We start from the raw sequence: 20,906 nt of genomic DNA, 5'->3' as shown, positions 1-20,906 counted from the left end.
GAATGCCAGACAGGGAAGTGTGCTTAGTCACTCCAGAGAATACGTCTCCACTGCTCTCGAGTCCAGTGGTAGCGTGCTTTACACCACGGCATCCAACGCTTTGCATTGCACTTGGTGATGCAAGGCTTGGATGCAGCTGCTTGGCCATGGAAACTCCTTCCATGAAGTTCTCTATGCACCGTTGTTATGCTAATCAGAAGGCCACATGAAGTTTGGAGGTCTTTAGCTATTGATTCTGCAGACAGTTGGCGATTTCTGCGCACTTCACCATGCTCTGTCATTTTACGTGGCCTACCACTTGGTGGCTGAGTTGCTGTTGTTCCCAGTTGCTTCCACTTTGTTATAATACCACTAACAGTTGACTGTGGAATATTTAGTAGCAAGGAAATTTCACGGATGGACTTATTGCACAGGTGACAACCTATCACGGTACCACGCTTGAATTCACTGAGCTCCTGAGAGCGACCCATTCTTTCACAAATGTTTGTAGAAGCAGTCTGCATGCCTAGGTGCTTGATTTTATACACCTGTGGCCATGGAGGTGATTGGAACACCTAAATCCAATTATTTGGTGTCCCAATACTTTTGGAAATATAGTGCATTTATATACATAAATTCATAACTAAGCAAAATAGTGTTTTCTATGCTATACATCATATCTAGGTAATGAGTTCTGTTCTGAAGAATCGCACTATACTTCCAATACCTTATTGGGATAATCTCTATTTTTATACTTATAAGGAAGGTTCTGATTTACTTTGGTTGAATAACTTACCTGGTAATTCTGGACTTTTTGAAGTGTGTTAAGTTGGCCATAGATGAGTAGAAAAACGAACAAAAATTACAACGTTCTTTCAATCTAACATTTGATGGCCCAGTCACTGTGTTGGAAATTTTCCAGCGAACTTCCAGTCATCATTTTTCCAATCAATGCATTGATTTATACTACTACTCCTACTGCTCATGCATATTTCACTTAAATTGTTTTTTTTTTACTGATTAACCTACGAATGATTAGAAAACTGTTTGAAAAAATGTTTTTTTTCAAAGTGTTTGTTCGTCCATTTCCAATCTTGAAATGGACTGTCGCAGTAAACACACTAACCATATGAAAATCTAATGGTTGGTCTATTGACTTGATTTTTTTATCCAACTATGGCCAGCTTTAGTTTCTCTTTTGCATATACAGTTATTATTATACAGTTTTTTTTTTTGTTTTTTTTTTATTAATAGGTCCATGCAAAACAATGTGATTACTTTTCTTGCCTCAAAAAGGGTTTCTCTGGGAAAAAAAACAATGTGTAATATTGCCAGAGGGTGTAAGAATAATTAGGGTCCCTAGATACTTAATGGGACAATAATGTTATCTTTCAAACTGGAGTCAGTACACTGTCCTCATTAGCAATCACATACTAGGGGCTTATCCTACAAAGTTACGCTTTCTGCACTACACGGGACACCGACACAATGCCTGCTTGCTCTGCAGTCAGTAACAAAAGGGGTTAAATGGAAATGATTGACATGAAAGCGCAGGGCAGCCACTTGAATAGTGACTCAGTGCCAGCAAGATGTTATTTTGTGCTCAGAAACGCCGGGCAAAGTCCCCATTCCCCTCTGGGAGAGACTAACTGACCTTGTCCAGCCTCGGTGCCCATAGACCTGACACATCCAGGCAATGGGATCACAGTAATTACCGACCACAATGTCCTGCGTATATTCTTCCAGTGACACCCGGCTCCTTTTTTTTTAATTGGGGTTTTAACCTGGTTCCTTTTCAGATGTGACAGAGTATGAAATGGGCTTATTCCAGGGGGCTAGGGGAGCCGGTCTGATCCCTATTATGGCTTAGTCTTCATGGTCAACGTGCTTCGGGAGCTCCAGACAATGACAGTAGACGGTTTCGCATCCTCAGCAGCCCGATCGCCATACTTCTGTACTGACTTCCCAGACACATGTAAATCTGGAGAACAGCAACAAAACAAACTACGCAATGAACAAGAAGTCTCACACGCCATCTGCTTGTTTGAAAACGCAGCAGATGAGATAAAGGAAACTGGGAAAAGTACAAGGAGAAAGGCTGCCCAGATATGGTGAGAGATCCAAATACTGCTCCTCACAACTGGGTTCTGAATTGGTTCATTGGCAACTTCAAGTGGGGGTGATGGAAGCAACAGTCTGAGTTTTAGGCAATCCCCATAGCCACATTCAGCAGGCTTTTCACAGTGTTTCTAAGTAGAACTGCAGCTTCATCTTCCTTGATTCCATTCATCTTCCCTCTCTGATATTGTAATGCTTGGAAACAGGGAACACATAGCTCTGCACTTTCTCAGGCTTTTAGTCACCGGTTATACACATGGTAAAAAACAACTTAAAGTAAATAATAATTTAAAAAAAAATCTGTCAATGTTTTAATAAACCTGCTTCTTTGTTTACTTTCTAACCATATACACTATACTGCCAAAAGTATTGGGACAGCCCTCCAAATCATTGGATTCAGGTGTTCCAATCACTTCCAGGGCCACAGGTGTATAAAATCAAGCACCTAGGCATGCAGACTGCTTCTACAGACATTTGTGAAATAATGGGTCGCTCTCAGGAGCTCAGTGAATTCAAGCATGGTACTGTGATAGGTTGCCACCTGTGCAATAAGTCCATCCATGAATTTTCCTTGCTACTAAATATTCCACAGTCAACTGTTAGTATTATAACAAAGTGGAAGGAACTAAGAACAACAGCTAAAGTCAATAGCTAAAGACTAAAACTTTGTGTGGCCTTCAGATTAGCACAACTGTACATAGAGAGCTTTATGGAATGGGTTTCCATGGCCAAGCAGCTGCATCCAAGCCTTACATTACCAAGTGCAATGCAACGCGTCCAGTGCAACATGCCGCCACTGGACTCTAGAGCAGTGGAGACATGTTCTCTGGAGTGATGAATCACGCTTCTCTGTCTGGCAATCCGATGGACATTGTGTGGATTTGGCAGTTCCCAGGAGAACAGTACTTGGCTGACTGCATTGTGCCAAGTGTAGAGTTTGGTGGAGGGGAGATTATGGTGTGGGGCTGTTTTTCAGTGGTTGGGCTTGGCCCCTTAGTTCCAATGAAGAGAACTATTAAGGCATCAGCATACCAAAACTTATTGGACAATTTACTGCTCCCAACTTTGTGGAAGCAATTTGGGGATGGCCCCCTCCTGTTCCAACATGACTGCGCACCAGTGCACAAAGCAAGGTCTATAAAGACATGGATGAGCGAGTTTGAGGTGGAGGAACTTGACTGGCCTGCACAGAATCCTGACCTCAACCCGACAGAACACCTTTGGGATGAATTAGAATGGAGACTGCGAGCCAGGCCTTCTCGCCCAACATCAGTGCCTGACCTCACAAATGGGCTTCTAGAAGAATGGTCAAACATTCCCATAGACACACTCCTAAACCTTGTGGACAACCTTCCCACAAGAGCTGAAGCTGTTATAGCTGCAATGAGTGGGCCACCTCAATATTGAACCCTACGGACTAAGACTGGGATGCCGTTAAAGTTCATATGCATGTAAAGACAGGCGTCCCAATACTTTTGGCAATATAGTGTATAGTGTAGGAGCAACTTACAAAAGCAGATTCTACTTCCTGCTTAGCCATGATTGTGCTCCTCTATGCTCCTGGTAAGTCCACCAGTCAGGTCTGATGGGCAGGACACATTGATCTCCTACATGTGACTACACTTGTTGATCTGTCCCCTAAGTCCCAGCCGCAAGCTTGCTTAAGATGATGGCAATAGAATGGGTATATTCCAGTATGGCTAGGTGGATTTAATGGGGTCCCTAAGTGCTTGGGTGCAGTTACATTTGGAACCTCTGGAAAAACTGTTCCAGTGCCACTGGTGACAGCTCGTCTTTGAAGGAACTCCATGATGTATTTTCAGCTATCTTATATCTTGAAGTATTTGTGTATTTAAAGACAAAAATTCTAGATAAGGTCTTCTTACATAGTTACACTAATCCAGCTTGAAACAATATACATTTACTATGTACTGTATATACCATACCTGTGAGATCCATCTAGAAGATGGAATCACTTTAGTAGGCACCACTACTCCAGCGATCTCCACTTGCTTCCGGGTTTCGTGCTAAGCGACTGCCCTGCTGCATCCTGAACAAAGGAAAACAACCGTTCGGCATGAGTGACATTCAGAGAATGCTTTGCATCTACTGAGAAAATGCAAAGTATCCTCTGATAAGAAGAAGTGGAGAGTGCCCCGCTCCTCATCCAATCAGAGAATGCTTTGCATCCACTGAGAAAATGCAAAGTGTTTTCTAAATGGCAACTCGTGCTGAGCGGATGACCTCCTGAGTTCACAATGCAGCAGGGCAGCCTCTCAGCTCCGGACCTGGAAGCTAATGGAGATCACTGCAGTAGTAGTGTCTACTACAGTGATTTCCAGTCTCTAGAGGGATCCCACAGGTATGGTGTGTGTGTATATATATATATATATATATATATATATATATATATATATATATATATATATATATATATATATAGTTACATGGGTCCAAGCTGGATTAATGTAACTATATAACTAAGGTCATACTCGGAATTCTTCTTTAACATTACATTTGTACACTTGCACTACCATTAGCATTTGTTTTACCCCCAGTCAATAAGGGGTTAAAGTGTATGTAGATCTAAAACTTTTGTTTGGTTTTGGATAGAGTAGGAAATAGTAAATACCTCGTCAGTTTTTTTTTTTTTTATGTGTGTCCTATGAGGCTAGGTTCAAACTATTGCAGGTTTGGGGGTGCGTGTAAATCAACAGATATGCTCTTCAACAGATATGCCAGGGTGGCATTAGTCCTTGATGGCACCCCCATACAAATGAATAGGCTGCTGTGTCTGCACAAATGCAGCACACAGGACCCACAACAGTGTGGATCTAGCCTAAGTGAGATTTTTTTTCTTCACTTCCTGTACAGAGATACTAAATAAAGTAAGAACAGTTGGATGGGCATCTTAGTGAACACAGTATACAGGGATATGGTTTTTTGACATGCTGGTTGAACTGGATGGACTGCTCTCTTTATTCAACCTTACCAACTATTTAACTATGTAAGAGAAATCTCTCCAAAGCAAGGGGAAATCCTCTCTTAGACAGATGTCATCAGAAGAGGTTTACTCACTGGAACATTTCCTCTTACCTACTGTTCCTGTAATAACATCAAAATTTTGTATTTTCCATTACCTGTACCAGAGACAATGGTCCCGAGAACAAAAAGTGGGGTGAATCATCTAAGCAGGCAAATAGGCAGCAAGAAAACCTGACAGAGGTCTATCAGTTCCACCCAAACCAAGAAAAAATTTTGGCTTTACATACACTTTACCTCCCTTTGATAAGTTGAATTTACATTAAGCTTTACCATTTTCAAAGGGTCATAGTTGGCCCTTGGTGAGCAGCTTTTTGGAAGATCTGCGGTGGTAGCTCGAGTTTCAGGCATTTCACTGAACAGGGAAGGGATGATAACTTGTATGTCGGCCTTTTAAGACTGAATTCTTTTTAAATGATCACTTAATGATCCCTTAAGGTCTTTAAACGATCTTTTGTGCTCTGGAACGCGACACGTTCACGCTCCCCAGGAGCTCGCCTTGTGCGGAAAGAATAGAGGTGCACAGACCCCGACTTTCGGCGGCCTAATCGTGTGATACGCCTCTGGCCGTCAGACAGAGCAGTGCCTGGCTGTCTTCAGAGGCGGCCTCATGCTATGTAATGTGCTTCTTATCTGCTAATCACACTATTATGTGCGGGATAAAGGCGAGGACAAATCCTACTAGTCATGGCCTGAGATGCATGAGAAAGAGGGGGGGTCCCAGTCAGTTATCCATCTGCCTCTGCAGACTGCAAGAAGAGTCACAGATTGGCTCCACTGAATGCCTGGACAATGGCTCAGACCACTGCTAATATGCGGGCACACTTGGCTTGAGGGGCCAGCATTGGTTTCCATATGGCCATGTAAGGATTTAGGGATACACACCTGTCTTTTAAGGGAGACTCCAGCTAAACACATGGTTGGAAGAAAACATTGCTGTACTATACGGCTGCAGAGAAAGCAGCAGTGTTAAGAGCCTGCTATGCTACACGCAATGGTGTCACTGCCCTTCCTCCTGCCCACCCTTGGAACTACTGGGGAACTTCACCAAACTATCACATCTACTCTGAGCTTTCTTACTCCTGTACTCCGAACTAAATACCCACTCATCAGTTTATGGAGCAACCAATGATAACAGTGACCACTGACAGGTAAAGTGAATAACATTGAATTTCTCATTATAATGGCACCTGAACATGGGTGGGATATATTAGGCAGCAAGTGAAAATTCCAACATATAACAAAAACCAGCGCTCAGATCTTCATGGTACACAGAAAACACAGAATCAGACACTTGCTGAAGTGCCGCCCTCAATAGATCAGGGAATCTTGATGCTGACAAAAAAGAATAAAACAGGTCGCACTCTCCTCATTCATTACTGTGATATATAGAAAATGTATTGTAAAATCACAAATGCATACTCACAAGCCAAAAAGGTCATAAAAACAGAGACAAGGAGCCAAAGATGACAATCGCGCACAGCGGAGGTCCTTGGGTAAAATGTGCCAAAACGTGTTAGTACATTTTATCCAAGGACCTCCACTGTCTGCGATTGTCATCTTGTCTCTGTTTTTATGACCTTTTTGGCTTGTGAGTACGCATTTGTGATTTTACAAAAATTTCTTATATATCATAGTAATGCACGAGGAGAGTGTGCCCAGTTTTATTGTAGGCAGCCAGTGAACATGTGCCTGAAGTTGATGGGCAAGCGTAAGGATCTGAGCAACTCTGACAGAAGCCAAAGCGTATTGGCTAGGCAACTGGGTCAGAGCATCTCTAAAACTGCCGCTTTTGTGGGATGCTTCCAGTCAGCAGTGGTCAGGACTCACCAAAAGTGTTTCAAGGAAGGAAAACTGTTGAATCGGAGTCATGGGTGGCCATCTGATATACAGATGGAATGAAGGTTGGCCTGTTTAGTTCAGTCCAATGGAAGAGCTACTATAGTTCAAATTGCTGAAAGAGTTAATGCTGGTTCTGACAAAGGCCAGTGTACTCGCAGACGGGTCAGGGTGCCCATGCTGACCCATGTCCACAGCCAAAAGCACCTACAATGGGCACGTGAGAAACAGAATTGGACCCTGTGGCAATGGAAGAAGGTATTGTCCAGGTGTTGACTTAGCCTCTAAATTCTCTAGATCTCAATCCAATTAAGCATTTGTGGGAAGTGCTGAAAAAACAAGTCGGATTCATGGAGGCCCCACTCCACAACTTACAGTACTTAAAATATATGCTATTGACGGTTTGGTGCCAGATACCACAGGATACCTTCAGAGGTCTAGTGGAGTCCATGCCTCGATGGGTCAGGGCTGTTTTGGTGTCAAAAGGGGGGCCTACTCAACAGGTAGGTGGTCATGTTAAGCTGGGTGATCAAACTGTTACAGCTGATTGGTGTATGTTTTCCAAGCTGAAGGCCCAGATAATGTAGAGTTAGGGGTCGCCTTTACAGAGGTACCTTGACATGACAATGTGGCTGTACAAATGTATCCAACAAATACCTCTGTTTTCAACCCAAAATGCTGAAACACTTTAAATAGTATTTATGTGTGGATTTAATGGAGATTGTGCTAGGGAATTGTATTATTCTGAGTATAATCATACCCATGTAAACATTTCTCTTTGATTAGTTATATGCTGATCTGAGTGGCTGCCATATTTGTGTGGATACATATTTTAGAGAAAAAAATTAAGTTCAATCAGTCATGTGTGAAATACCTACTATCACATGGAAAATTTGGGATTGTAAAGATTTAAATTAAGGAGTGGTACGTCCAGTGGACTTTAGCATGCCTTTAATGTTTGCTGGATACAGTTAGCCATCCACCAATTGCTTTCACTAGTTTCTTGAATATGGTCTTTAATGAGTTGATATACCTACATTACAGCTCGGGTTTATAAAACTGATTTATGAGCAAATGTTTGAGAATCAGAACTGAAGGTAACTGGGGACAGATTTTAACTAACACCTTCGGCTTCCTGTCCAAACCTCTCCAAAAGACAAGGAAGGCACCTGCTGTTGAGCCTCTGTTTCTAAGCAAATGTAAATAAACTGCATTTTGCACAGACACTGAAACATTTATATTACTATCAGTGAGATATTGACATCCACTTTGTATATAGGTAGCATATAGTTTAAATCCTTTAATTTACAGGCTGGTGTTTCAGTAAAATCTCAGTATTAGTCATAGGATCTGGGTGGTAGCGAGGACCTCTATCGGAGGGATAGAGTACTGCTACAGTGCTGCCAGAGACAGAAGGGATAGACATACACTATATTGCCAAAGGTATTCGGACAACCCTCCAAATCATTGGATTCAGGTGTTCCAATCACCTCCATGGCCACTCATGTATAAAATCAAGCACCTAGGCATGCAGACTGCTTCTACAAATATTTGAAAGAATGGGTCGCTCTCAGGAGCTCAGTGATTCCAAGCATGGTACCGTGATAGGTTGCCACCTGTGCAATAAATCCATCTGCAAAATTTCCTTGCTACTAAATATTTCATGGTCAACTGTTAGTGGTATTATAACAAAGTGGAAGCAACTGGAAACAACAGCAACAAAATGGTAGGCCCCGTAAAATGAGAGAGCGGGGTCAGCAAATGCTGAAGCGTACAGTGGGCAGAAGTCACCAACTGTCTGCAAAGTCAATAGCTAAAGACCTCTGAACTTCTTGTGGCTTTCAGATTAGCAGAACAACAGTGCGTAGAGAGCTTCATGGAATGGGTTTCCATGGCCGAGCAGCTGCATCCAAGTCTTATATCACCAAATGCAATGAAAAGCATCCGATGCAATGGTGTAAAGCACTCCACCACTGGACTCCAGAGCAGTGGAGATGTGTTCTCTGGAGTGAAGTATCACGCTTCTCTGTCTGGCAATCCGATGGACATGTCTGGGTTTGGCAGTTGCCAGGAGAACAGTACTTGTCTGACTGCATTGTGCCAAGTGTAAAGTTTTGTGGAGGGAGGATTATGGTGTGGGGTTGTTTTTCAGGGGTTGGGCTTGTCCCCTTAGTTCCAGTGAAGGGAACTCGTAAGACATCAGTATACCAATACATTTTGGACAATTTCATGCTCCCAACTTTGTGGGAACAGTTTGGGGATGGCCCCTTCCTGTTCCAACATGACTGCACACCAGTGCACAAAGCAAGGTCCATAAAGATATGGATCAGTGAGTTTGGGGTGGAGGAACTTGCCTGACCTGCACTGAGTCCTGACCTCAACCTGACAGAACACATATGGGATGAATTAGGGCAGAGACTGCGAGCCAGGCCTTCTCGTCTGATATCAGTGCCTGACCTCACAAATGTGCTTCTGGAAGAATGGTCAAACCTTCCCATAGACACACACCTAAACCTTGTGGACAGCCTTCCCAGAAGAGTTGAAGCTGTTATAGCTGCAAAGGGCGGGCCAACTCAATATTGAACCCTACGGACTAAGACTGGGATGCCATTAAAGATCATGTGTGTGTAAAGGCAGGCCGACCAATACTTTGGGCAATATAGTGAACATGACAATAGGTGCTTCTGGTTAATTGCAGTTTCACATCATCAGACAGGCAATAAAATTACTGACTGCATAAGATACTTTCTACTAACTGTCTAGAAGAAGTCTGTAGTACAAATTACAGTGTTTTTGGTGACAGCTTTGCTAAATTGACAAAAATGGTATACAAAGACAAAAGTCCATCCAGTTCAACCATTTAAAAAAAAAAAGTTATAATTCTATACCCACAGTTGATCCAGAGGAAGGTAAAAAAACCCCAGCAAAGCTTGATCCAATTTGGTCCTGCGAGGGAAAAAAATTCCTTCCTGATCCCCCGAGAGGCAATCAGATATTCCCTGGATCATCTTTACCTATAAATGTTAGAATCGAGTTATATTCTGTGTACCTAAGAAATAATCCAGGCCTTTTTTAAAGCAATCCACTGAGCTGGCCAGAATTAACTCTTGAGGAAGTCTATTCCTCATTTTCACAGCTCTTACTGTGAAGAAACCTTTCTGTGTTTGGAGATTAAATTTCTTTTCCTCCAGACATAAAGAGTGCCCCCTTGTCCCCTGTGATGACCTCAGGGTGAATAGCTCTACACCGAGTTCACTAAATGAACCACCGATGTATTTATACATGTTGATCATATCCCCCCTTAATCTCCTCTTCTCAAGAGAGAATAAATTCAGTTCCTCTAATCTTTCCTCATAGCTGAGCTCCTCCATCACTCTTATCAGTTTGGTTGCCCTTATCTGTACTTTCTCCAGTTCCCCAATGTTCTTTTTGCGAATTGGTGCCCAAAACTTAACTGCATATTCCAGATGAGGTCTTACTAATGATTTGTACCGGGGTAATATGATACAAATCATAGGTGAGTATTAGTCACTCCCCTTATCACAGGTGTGCTCACATTGACTTGTGCTGAGGAGGAAGAGAGGGGGTGTGTCACATTACTGAGTTCAGCGGGCATTGTAGTAAAACTCTGAAGCCTATTAGAATGTGCAGTCATGCATAGACACACTGTGCAACTGCTGTAATGGGAAAGTTGGCTTCTGGAAGAATGGTCAAACATTCCCATAGACACACTCCTAAACCTTGTGGACAGCCTTCCCAGAAGAGTTGAAGCTGTAGGATCAAGGCTGTCAGTACATTGTCTATCAAACTTAATATCTATTTCTGCGACGTCTTGGGCTTTAACTATATGAGCATTGTGTTGTCACCGTGGGCACCATCCTGGTCATTGCAAACCCCATTAATTGAAATTATTTTAATTTGTGCAGTAACTATGTAGTAAGAACCTTCTAATTTTATTTAGGCACCTTCACTGCCAGCCATTCCCTCTCGCCATCCCCTCTATTTTGTAAAAGCCCCTTTACCATCCCGAAAGATTGTTAAAGGACACTTGCCATGGTGGATATATATGGGCTGCCATTCCTGACCTTCTACTGTGTCTGGCTAAAATATGAAGTCTCTGAATCGTGCACTTGGCCAGTAATGGCAGCCTATTTCTCTCATGACAGGTGTCCTTTAAACAGTCTCCCTGTCTGTGTAGATCTGCACTAGTGTGAATATTAGTTTGTTCCATAACTCTGAGTAGCACTAGGTACACTTTGAAGGATAGTTTAAAGGGGTGTTAATAGCGGGTGTTAAAGTAGAACTAGAAGCAATTTTTTTTTTTGGATAGGGGAAGGTTATAACCCCTGTCATATATTTTGCCATCTGTGTCCCATTGGGGAGATTTCCTTTCATATCCTGTCCCATAACCACAGCAGGAAGTGAGAGTAAATCCCTGCTTGTCACCAGATCTAGTGTCCACATTGGAAGATTTCTCATCTATAACTGTCCTGGTAAACATGACAAAAAGAGTGAATCTCTCTAATGGGGTACAGACAGCAATAAATAACTTGACAGGTTATAATCCCTCTTCACTCTATTCAAAACTAAAAAAAAAAAGTTTTGCCTTTAGTTATAATTTAAGGGAATGCTTAGCAAATAGCTTGTGTAATCATGCAAATGTAACAAATGTGTAGCATTGTGGTGCTCTGATTGGGATACTTTTTGTATTAAAAGTATGTGCAAAAGCCAGTTGACATTTGTAACAGAAATGCTTCTCAATAGCCGGATGCCCGTCTTACTAGCACTTTTAGAAGGCTGTCAAGCGCTGGCAGAATATATCAACAAATGTGTGTCAGTGCTTATTATTAACAAACACATTGGGCTTTTGGTAATCTTTGATAAGTGAAGCATATATTAACAATGCCTAAAATGTTCTCACTTTTGACAAAAATAACCAATAAGCTCCTGGGAAAAAAATATGTCTTTTTTGAGCAAAGGAACCAATCAGATTCTGCCTTCCTTTAATTTTTCTAGCAAAGCGAATGAATAGAAATAAACAAAATTGAAATAAGTGGACAGCATTGATCTTTTCCAAGTTATTTATGTCTAGAAGGCTCAGTTCTCACCTTCTGTGCTGGTCTTTTCTGTGCTTCTTTGGACTTCCAGCTAGTTGCTTGCTGAGTTTGTGTGGTGCATCTCTCAGGCCAAAACTCTTGGCCACGTGGCCCAGGTGCAGAGAACGGATATGGAAGATGTGCTTTACGTTCTTAGGATATGTTGCATAAGAACGAATGTAGGACTGCAGCGCTAAGAGGAAAATAATACGTATTAAATGCTGAGATATGAAAAAAATACATAAATAAATTGCAAGGTGTCACCTCCAGCCTTATTTCATAAACAATGCAAGCAGCAAAGAGCTACGTGCAGAAAACCAGATTAACCAATCTCAATTCACTTTACTGAAGTCACAGCAATACAAGATTGATTCTGCTGTGTTGATTTATAATGCAATGTTCTCCTTCCTTGCTTTTCATGAATAAGCCAGCAGGAGTGAATCAGATAGGGGTATGTGTCACAATAACCAAGTACTTAAAAAAAAAAAATCTTCAAATTGTAAAATACATTTTTTCATCAATGGATGTTACATTGTTCTGTGGGGATACAAACATTTTCACAATTTGTTTTCTATGTGCTTGGGAAGCCCCCAATCCCTAGGTCATTCTTTGTAGAGGGTTTAGCTTCTTGGCCACAATACAGCTTTACCATGACCTTCTCTTTTTCACCAAACAATCTTCCACTATAGATCTCTAACACGCCTTTCTCCAATAAACAATCCTCCACCACAGAACTATATCACATTCTTGTCCTCTGAACAGTCATCCACAATAGAACCTTACCACGCCGATCTCCACTTGGCAGTCCCAACATAACAGAGCTAAACCACAACCTTCTCCACTGAACTATTCTCCACCGTAGGGCTATACCATGCCATTCTCCACTGAACAGTTCTTCACCATAGAGCTATACCAGTCCTTTCTCCACTGAACAGTTCTTCACCATAGAGCTATACCACTCCTTTCTCCACTATCAAGCTGCCACTCCTTTCTCCATTGAACAATCCTTCCACTCCCTTCTCCACTGAACAATCCTCTACCATAGAGCTACACTACTCCCTTCTCCACTGAACAATCTTCCACCATAGAGCTACACTACTCCCTTCTCCACTGAACAATCCTCTACCACAGAGCTACATCACTCCCTTCTCCAGTGAACAATCCTCTACCACATAGCTACACCACTCCCTTCTCCAGTGAACAATCCTCTACCACAGAACTACACCACTCCCTTCTCCACTGAACAATCCTCTACCACAGAGCTACACCACTCCCTTCTCCACTGAACAATCTTCCACCACAGAGCTACACCACTCCCTTCTCCACTGAACAGTCTTCCAGCATAGAGCTACACTACTTCCTTCTCCACCGAACAATCTTCCACCATAGAGCTACACTACTTCCTTCTCCACTGAACAATCTTCCACCATAGAGCTACACTACTTCCTTCTCCACTGAACAATCGTCCACCATAGAGCTACACCACTTCCTTCTCCACTAAACAATCTTCCACCATAGAGCTACACCACTCCCTTCTCCACTGAACAATCTTCCACCATAGAGCTACACTACTTCCTTCTCCACTGAACAATCTTCCACCATAGAGCTACACTACTTCCTTCTCCACTGAACAATCTTCCACCATAGAGCTACACCACTTCCTTCTCCACTAAACAATCTTCCACCATAGAGCTACACCACTTCCTTCTCCACTGAACAATCTTCCACCATAGAGCTACACTACTTCCTTCTCCACTGAACAATCTTCCACCATAGAGCTACACTACTTCCTTCTCCACTGAACAATCGTCCACCATAGAGCTACACCACTTCCTTCTCCACTAAACAATCTTCCACCATAGAGCTACACCACTTCCTTCTCCACTGAACAATCTTCCACCATAGAGCTACACTACTTCCTTCTCCACTGAACAATCTTCCACTATAGAGCTACACTACTCCCTTCTCCACTGAACAATCCTCCACCATGGCACTAAATCACTCCTTTCTCCACTGAACAATCCACTGCCATAGGGCCATACTACATCCTCCGCCACTAAACAATCTTCCACCATAATTCTATACCAAACCCTTCTATACTGAACAAGGCTTCACCGTAGAGTTGTATAAACCTCAGCCATAAACATTTACTATGTCCTTCTCCACTGACCAATCCTTCTCCACAGAGATCTACTACACCCCTCTCCACTGAACAATCCTCCACTATAGAGGTGTGCCACGCACTTTTCCATTAAACAACCATCCTGCATGCCCTTCTTCATTGAACAGTTCAACAGGAGAGCTTCAGAAAGCAACAAAGTAAAGTTCTGAGGGGCTAAATGAAAGTTGAATAATAGACAAATAACATGATGACACAAAAGATAAAGGTCTAAACCTAACTACACACTTCCAATGGCAGCCATTCATTCATAATAATTCACACACTAAATATTTTCCTAATGAACGAATACTATGCATGTATGTTTGTGTCAAAGGTTGGGAATTCAGTGTCAGAACATTAGTTAGTGGAAAACAATAGTGAATGGCTGTGAAAATTCACCTTTGCTTGGCAAGGACCTACACATGGGAACATTCCCCTTTTGGACTGTAAATATTCAAATTCTATTTCTTTCGTTCTCTTATGTTTGAAGTCACCTTTAAAGAAGAGACACTACCAAAATAAGATAACCTTCACTTGAAGTATGAAGTAACTGTTGAGGGATTTTCACTAACTTTAAGTGGAAAAACCTCCAAAGTCAAATGACTTTCCCTCTAAGGGCTTGTTCTTTTAAACAGGCTTTGGGCATGTGTCAATGGCATCAGTTTGAAATGCTTCTGAGATTATTCAAAATTAGTACCTCTCCACATGCACAAATTGATTTCTTTTCCAGCAAAATACAGTTGTGTTCAAAATTATAGCAGTCAGACATCACTAACCTGATCAATCACTGTGTTTGGTAGAAATGATATTTCTACATGGCAAATAATTTACTAGCAGGTGTAGTAGAGTAATAGAAATCCAACAGACCCAACAGTCATGACATGCATGCTGCTGATTCTGTGTAATTGAATCACTAATTGAAAGGGGCATGTTCAAAATAATAGCAGTGTGGAGTTCTATTAGTGAGGTCATTCATTCTTTGAAAAACAGGTGGCAATTATTGCCCTTATTTAAGGAAGGAAGGCAGCAAATGTTGTACATGCTGGTTACAGTGCATTTCTCTCTGAAATTCTGAGGAAAATGGGTTGTTCCAGACATTGTTCAGAAGAACAGTGTACCTTGATTAAAAAGTTGATTGGAGAGGGGAAAACATATAAAGAAGTGCAGAAAATGATAGGCTGCTCAGCTAAAATGATCGCAAATGCTTTAAAATGGCAACCAAAACCTGAAAGATGTGGAAGAAAGCGAAAAACTACCATTCCAATGGATAGAAGAATAGCCAAAATGGCAAGGACTCAGCCAACAATCAGCTCCAGGAAGATCAAAGAAGGTCTAAAGTTACCTGTGAGTACTGTTACAATTAGAAGACGCCTATGTGAAGCCAAGCTATCTGCAAGAAGCCCCCGCAAAGTCCCACTGTTGAAAAAAAGACATGTGCTGAAGAGGTTACAATTTGCCAAAGAGCACATTGACTGGCCTAAAGAAAAATGGCGCAACATTTTGTGGACTGATGAAAGTAAGATTGTTCTTTTTGGGTCTAGTGGCCGGAGACAGTTTGTCAGACAACCCCCAAACACTGAATTCAAGCCACAGTACAGTGTGAAGACAGTGAAGCATGGTTGCGCAAGCATCATGATATGGGGATGTTTCTCATACCAGGGATCATGGATCAGTTTGAATACATCAGAATACTTGAAGAGGTCATGCTGCCTTATGCTGAAGAGGAAATGCCCTTGAAATGGGTGTTCCAACAAGACAACGACCCCAAACACACCAGTAAATGTGCAACATCTTGGTTCCACACCAACAAGATTGACGTTATGGAGTGGCCAGCTCAATCCCCAGATCTTAATCCAATAGAAAACTTGTGGGGTGACAGCAAAAATGCAGTTTCTGAGGCAAAACCAAGAAATAGAGAAGAACTGTGGAATGTAGTCCAATCATCCTGGGCTGGAATACCTGTTCACAGGTGCCAGAAGTTGGTTGACTCCATGCAACACAGATGTACAGCAGTTCTCAGAAAGTGCTTATACAACTAAATATTCATTAAGTGATTCAAAGGAAAGCAAAGTCTTCAAACATTTTTCAGTTTATATAGTGAATGTTTGAGTTTGTAAAGAAGAATACAAACACTGCAATTTTTTTGAACAGTCTAATATTCACTTTTCTTCAATTTGTTTTAGAGGAACAACACAAATTTGATATATTTTCTTCATGTTTTGATTTGGAATAGAATGTGTAGTGTTCCCAATGCATTTGTGTGTATGGAAATAAAAGCTATTAGAAGGATTTTTTACTTTATTCACTTTTTTCAACACACTGCTATTATTTTGAACACAACTGTAATTCTGCTGCCTTGACTAGCGAGCCTGTTCAGACTGTATGTAGGAAAAGGGCTGTTGGGAGATGTAGGTCTGGGAGTGTATAAAAATATATAAAAGTGTGGCGCCAATCATGAAATAGTGTCACAAATAAAACATAAAATCAAAAAACATATAACAAAAACCAAAATGTGTTCCACGTCCATAAAGTCAAAAATTCAGTGGAAAGGACTTAATAATGTCCATCCACCACCATAAAGTGCTCTTGCTTGCAGCAAAATTATTGTATTAGTGACACTATTTCTTGATTGGCGTTACATTTTTAGATATTTTTATGCACATTTATATAGGTTTGTATACTACCTATTGTTGTCAGCTGCCTTACACTTTTAAAATCAGTGCGGATATTTTTGTTTTATTAGGTCTGGAAGTGTGCCTGCATTAATAGTAGTGGAGCCCCCAGGAGCTGCCCCTGCACAAATTTTACAATCCTGTCAATGGCATCACAGGGAGTAATAAAAGTCGTTTCTCGTTACAGGAACAAAGAAAAAGAAAAAAAATAATGCTGGGATATGCTCCAGAGAAGCAGGTTTAGGGGTTATGCCTGGACACAGTGATGCCACTTGATGGACTGGTAGGCTATGCAGCTTCCTATATTGGTCATGATTTCCAGCTTCAGCCAAGTTTGGTCCACTTCTATTTTCAGCTGTTCGAAGATTCCTGGAGACATTACATCTGTCAGTCTCTAAAATGACACTTTTCCCTTTCATTACTGTTCATAAGCGGCAATAACCAGCAGCAGGAGAGGGAGATTAATCCTGAGCTGACGATAAACTCCCTTCATCTGAGTGCGGAAGAGAGAGCTTAGAACAAAGTGCTACAGCCTTGGACATTTAGGGTCACTCTCAGTCTACAGCGGTCAGACTATCAGAAAGGACGACGGAGTAACTGGCTCTGTAACCATCAATGATAAAAACAATCTCTTCAACACTCCATAATTTACTTCCGAATACAGCTGGATTAAAACACCTGCTAGAAGGGTGAAAGGAGAGAATTCACTGGAATAAGTGCCACAAAGTCTACATAAGCCAAGCACCGCTTACCAAGCATCTCTGATAATTTTCCAAAAACACTTACAATATAGTGAAAATTACCCTGAAATATGACAAAATTCCAGCTTCTTATCTCTTATGATGAAGGAAAAATTCACTGGGTTACCATTTATATTTTGTAATAGAGAAGAGAATATGGTGATAAAGCCACAGCCCTACTCTAATATACCTTACATTTAAAAAGTCTTGGATAAAGTAGGGACTGGTTAAAGCCCTTGATTTTTTTTTCTTCTTTTCTTTCTGTCTGTGTCCCATTGGGGAGTTTTTCTTGTACTTCTTGTACCACAACAGGAAGTAGAAAAAAAAGCACTAAATATGAAGAGAATTCCCCTCTTATACAATTGTTACAAAAACAGGTGCCCCATTGGAGGAGCTACCCCTTCCTCTTTTTCTGATGGCAACTAAACATTCCCAATATCTTCTGTTTCGATGGTTAAAGTGGTTGTAAAGGCAAGACATTCTTTACCTTCATGCATTTTCTGCATGAAGCCAAAAAATGTCCCAGTATTTGTATTGCCCACCACCCCACTGTCCAAAAGGTTCCCATATAAGAACCAATGCCCAGAGGTACAGTTAGCGTTTAAAGTTCCAGGCAAACAGGTAAATACACAGATGAAATACATACATGAGAGCATTTTTTCATCAGAAGGAATTGCATTTCTGTCCATCTACTTCCAAGATTTACCCAGATCTTCTAAGTCCTACAGACCTGTCTGGCAGAACAAAAGCCTGCTTTTTCAATGCTAAAGTTCAGCAACACCAACAGGCCCTTTCTCTACCCCACCCTGTAACTGGACATTGAACAGAGTCACGGCACACTGATAAGATCACCACTTTACTCTTTGTGTTGTTTCTACCTTTTTCAGTCTGAGCTCTGTTGTACAGGGAATGCAAGAGGCTAGTGCCAAGTGAAACTGCAAATATATAGTTACATAGTTAGTCTGGCTGAAAAAAGACAAAAGTCCATCCAGTTCAACCATTAAAAAAAAAAATAAATAAAAGTTATAATCCTATACCCACAGTTGATCCAGAGGAAGGCAAAAAACCCAGCAAAGCATGATCCAATTTGCTCCTGCAGGGGGAAAAAATTACTTCCTGATCCCCCGAGGGGAAATTAGATATTCCCTGGATCAACTTTACCTATAAATGTTAGTATCCAGTTATATTCTGTGTATCTAGGAAAGAATCCAGGCCTTTTTTAAAGCAATCCACTGAGCTGGCCAGAACCAACTCTTGAGGGAGTCTATTCCACATTTTCACAGCTCTCACTATGAAGAAACCTTTCCGTGTTTGGAGATTACATTTCTTTTCCTCCAGATGTAAAGAGTGATCCCTTGTCCTCTGTGATGACCTCAGGGTGAATAACTACACCGAGTTCACTATATGAACCACTGATGTATTTATACATGTTCATCATATCCCCCCTTAATCTACTCTTCTCAAGTGAGAATAAATTCAGTTCCTCTAATCTGTCCTCGTAGCTGAGCTCCTCCATGCCTCGTATCAGTTTGGTTGCCCTTCTCTGTACTTTCTCCAGTTCCCCAATGTTCTTTTTGTGAATTGGTGCCCAAAACTGAACTGCATATTCCAGATGAGGTCTTACTAATGATTTGTACCGGAGGAAATGATCTCTCTCTCTCTGGAGTCTATACATCTTTTAATACAAGAGAGGATTTTGCTCACCTTAGAAACCTCAGCTTAGCATTGCATGCCATTATTAAGCTTGTGATCTACCAGAACCCCCAGATCCTTCTCCACCGTTGATTCCCCCAGTTGTACCCCCCTAGTATGTATGATGCATGCATATTCTTAGCCCCCAAGTGCATAACCTTACATTTATCAACATTAAATCTCATTTGCCACATAGTTGCCCAATTAAACAGTGCATTGAGGCGGCTTGTAAATTGAAGACATCCTGTAAGGACGTTATTCCACTGCACAGCTTGGTGTCATCTGCAAAGACTGAAATGGGATTTTTAATCCCAGACCCTATATCTATTATAAATATATTAAAAGGTAAACTTAGATATTTACACTGCTTACATTTAAAGAAATGCCCCAGAAGAGGGCATATGTGATGAAAAGTGTAGGCCGGAGCTACATGCTGACATCATTGCCCTAAGATGATTGTAAGTGCAATATTCTTATGAATAAAAGGTTTTGGAAGATTTAACACTACTGGGAGTGTTTACTCCCATTCTCTGAGTTTATTGTATGTGGCTGATGGCTGGAATTGGAAGAATTATGACAAACTGGGCTACCTTTGACTGTGAGAAGGAGCGTGGAGACACGTGGAGAACCATAACACATCATTTATGACTTCTCTATGGTTGTGTAAGCCTGCATTTATTACCATCTGGGGGAGACTTTGGATCTGTCCTGGCACTTTTTCCAAAAATCTTTGGTTGGAACATTTGATTATGTTTACACACGTTGTGTACTTTCAAATATTAATATTGGGACTTTGGTTTTTTATTTTTGAATTTGGTATATGAATTTGAATGTATCTATTTTTTTTATTAAAGCAACACGGTTTATTTATTTAAAAGCAATACATTTAAGGATATATACATGAATACAGAGCCGCAGTAATGGGTTCCTTTTCTATCTGTCTGGATAGATAGACTTGGGAAAGAGCAGTTGGCTTACAGATACTTTGAAGCAATTATTTCTCTAAAATTCCTCCCTTCGTTCTTCCAATGCCAGTTTTAATACCAGCAGTTTTCAGGAATAACTCCTAATGCTCTGGATGAATTGTTGTTTTTACTGCTGATAGATACAAAGTAGGTTGTACAATTCTCTAGCACTGTAGAATGGCAATTGTACCTTGAGGGTCCTTCATAACAATAAATGTCCAAGCCTCTGGCACTTTGTCCTGATCTCCCTTTTCTACAATCGGATAAGGAGAGCTTATTGTCAGCTCAGCATTAATGGGGCTCACTTGCTGTTGGATATTGCCACTTATAAACAGAGCAGTAAAAGATAAAAGCGTCACGTTACAGACTGACAGCTCTGCAGTCCAAAAGAACTTGTGAGACAATGAGAACTGAGGTGGACCTGACTGATCTGCAGCTGTTACTGAAAATGTTACTTTACACTTGGTAGTCAAATCCTATGAGATAGGCCTGCCTAGCCCAAGCTTTAAAGTGTACCTGAATCCCATTTTAAAAAAGTCCTGCTTAATGGAAGACACCCCGGTTGCCCACTTATTGGCCAAACAAGATTTTGCTATGTTCCT

The 20,906-nt window shown here is 41.2% G+C and overlaps 1 protein-coding gene across 2 annotated transcripts in view; it reads right to left on the bottom strand.

Moving 5' to 3' along the window:
• DDX31 (DEAD-box helicase 31) overlaps positions 1–20,906 on the bottom strand; it is a 157,511-nt gene that overhangs the window by 12,463 nt on the left and 124,142 nt on the right. For both annotated transcript variants that reach the window (XM_089675089.1, XM_089675090.1), the window contains exon 19: positions 12,087–12,267. In XM_089675089.1, coding sequence (XP_089531215.1) covers positions 12,087–12,267 — 181 coding nt within the window. The remainder of the gene's footprint in view (positions 1–12,086; positions 12,268–20,906) is intronic.

This window comes from Staurois parvus, unplaced genomic scaffold (genome assembly GCF_062004578.1).
Source record: "Staurois parvus isolate SC_StPar_1 unplaced genomic scaffold, SC_StPar_1.0 ptg000154l, whole genome shotgun sequence".
Taxonomy (NCBI): domain Eukaryota; kingdom Metazoa; phylum Chordata; class Amphibia; order Anura; family Ranidae; genus Staurois; species Staurois parvus.
This window is presented reverse-complemented; position numbering and strand designations above follow the sequence as displayed.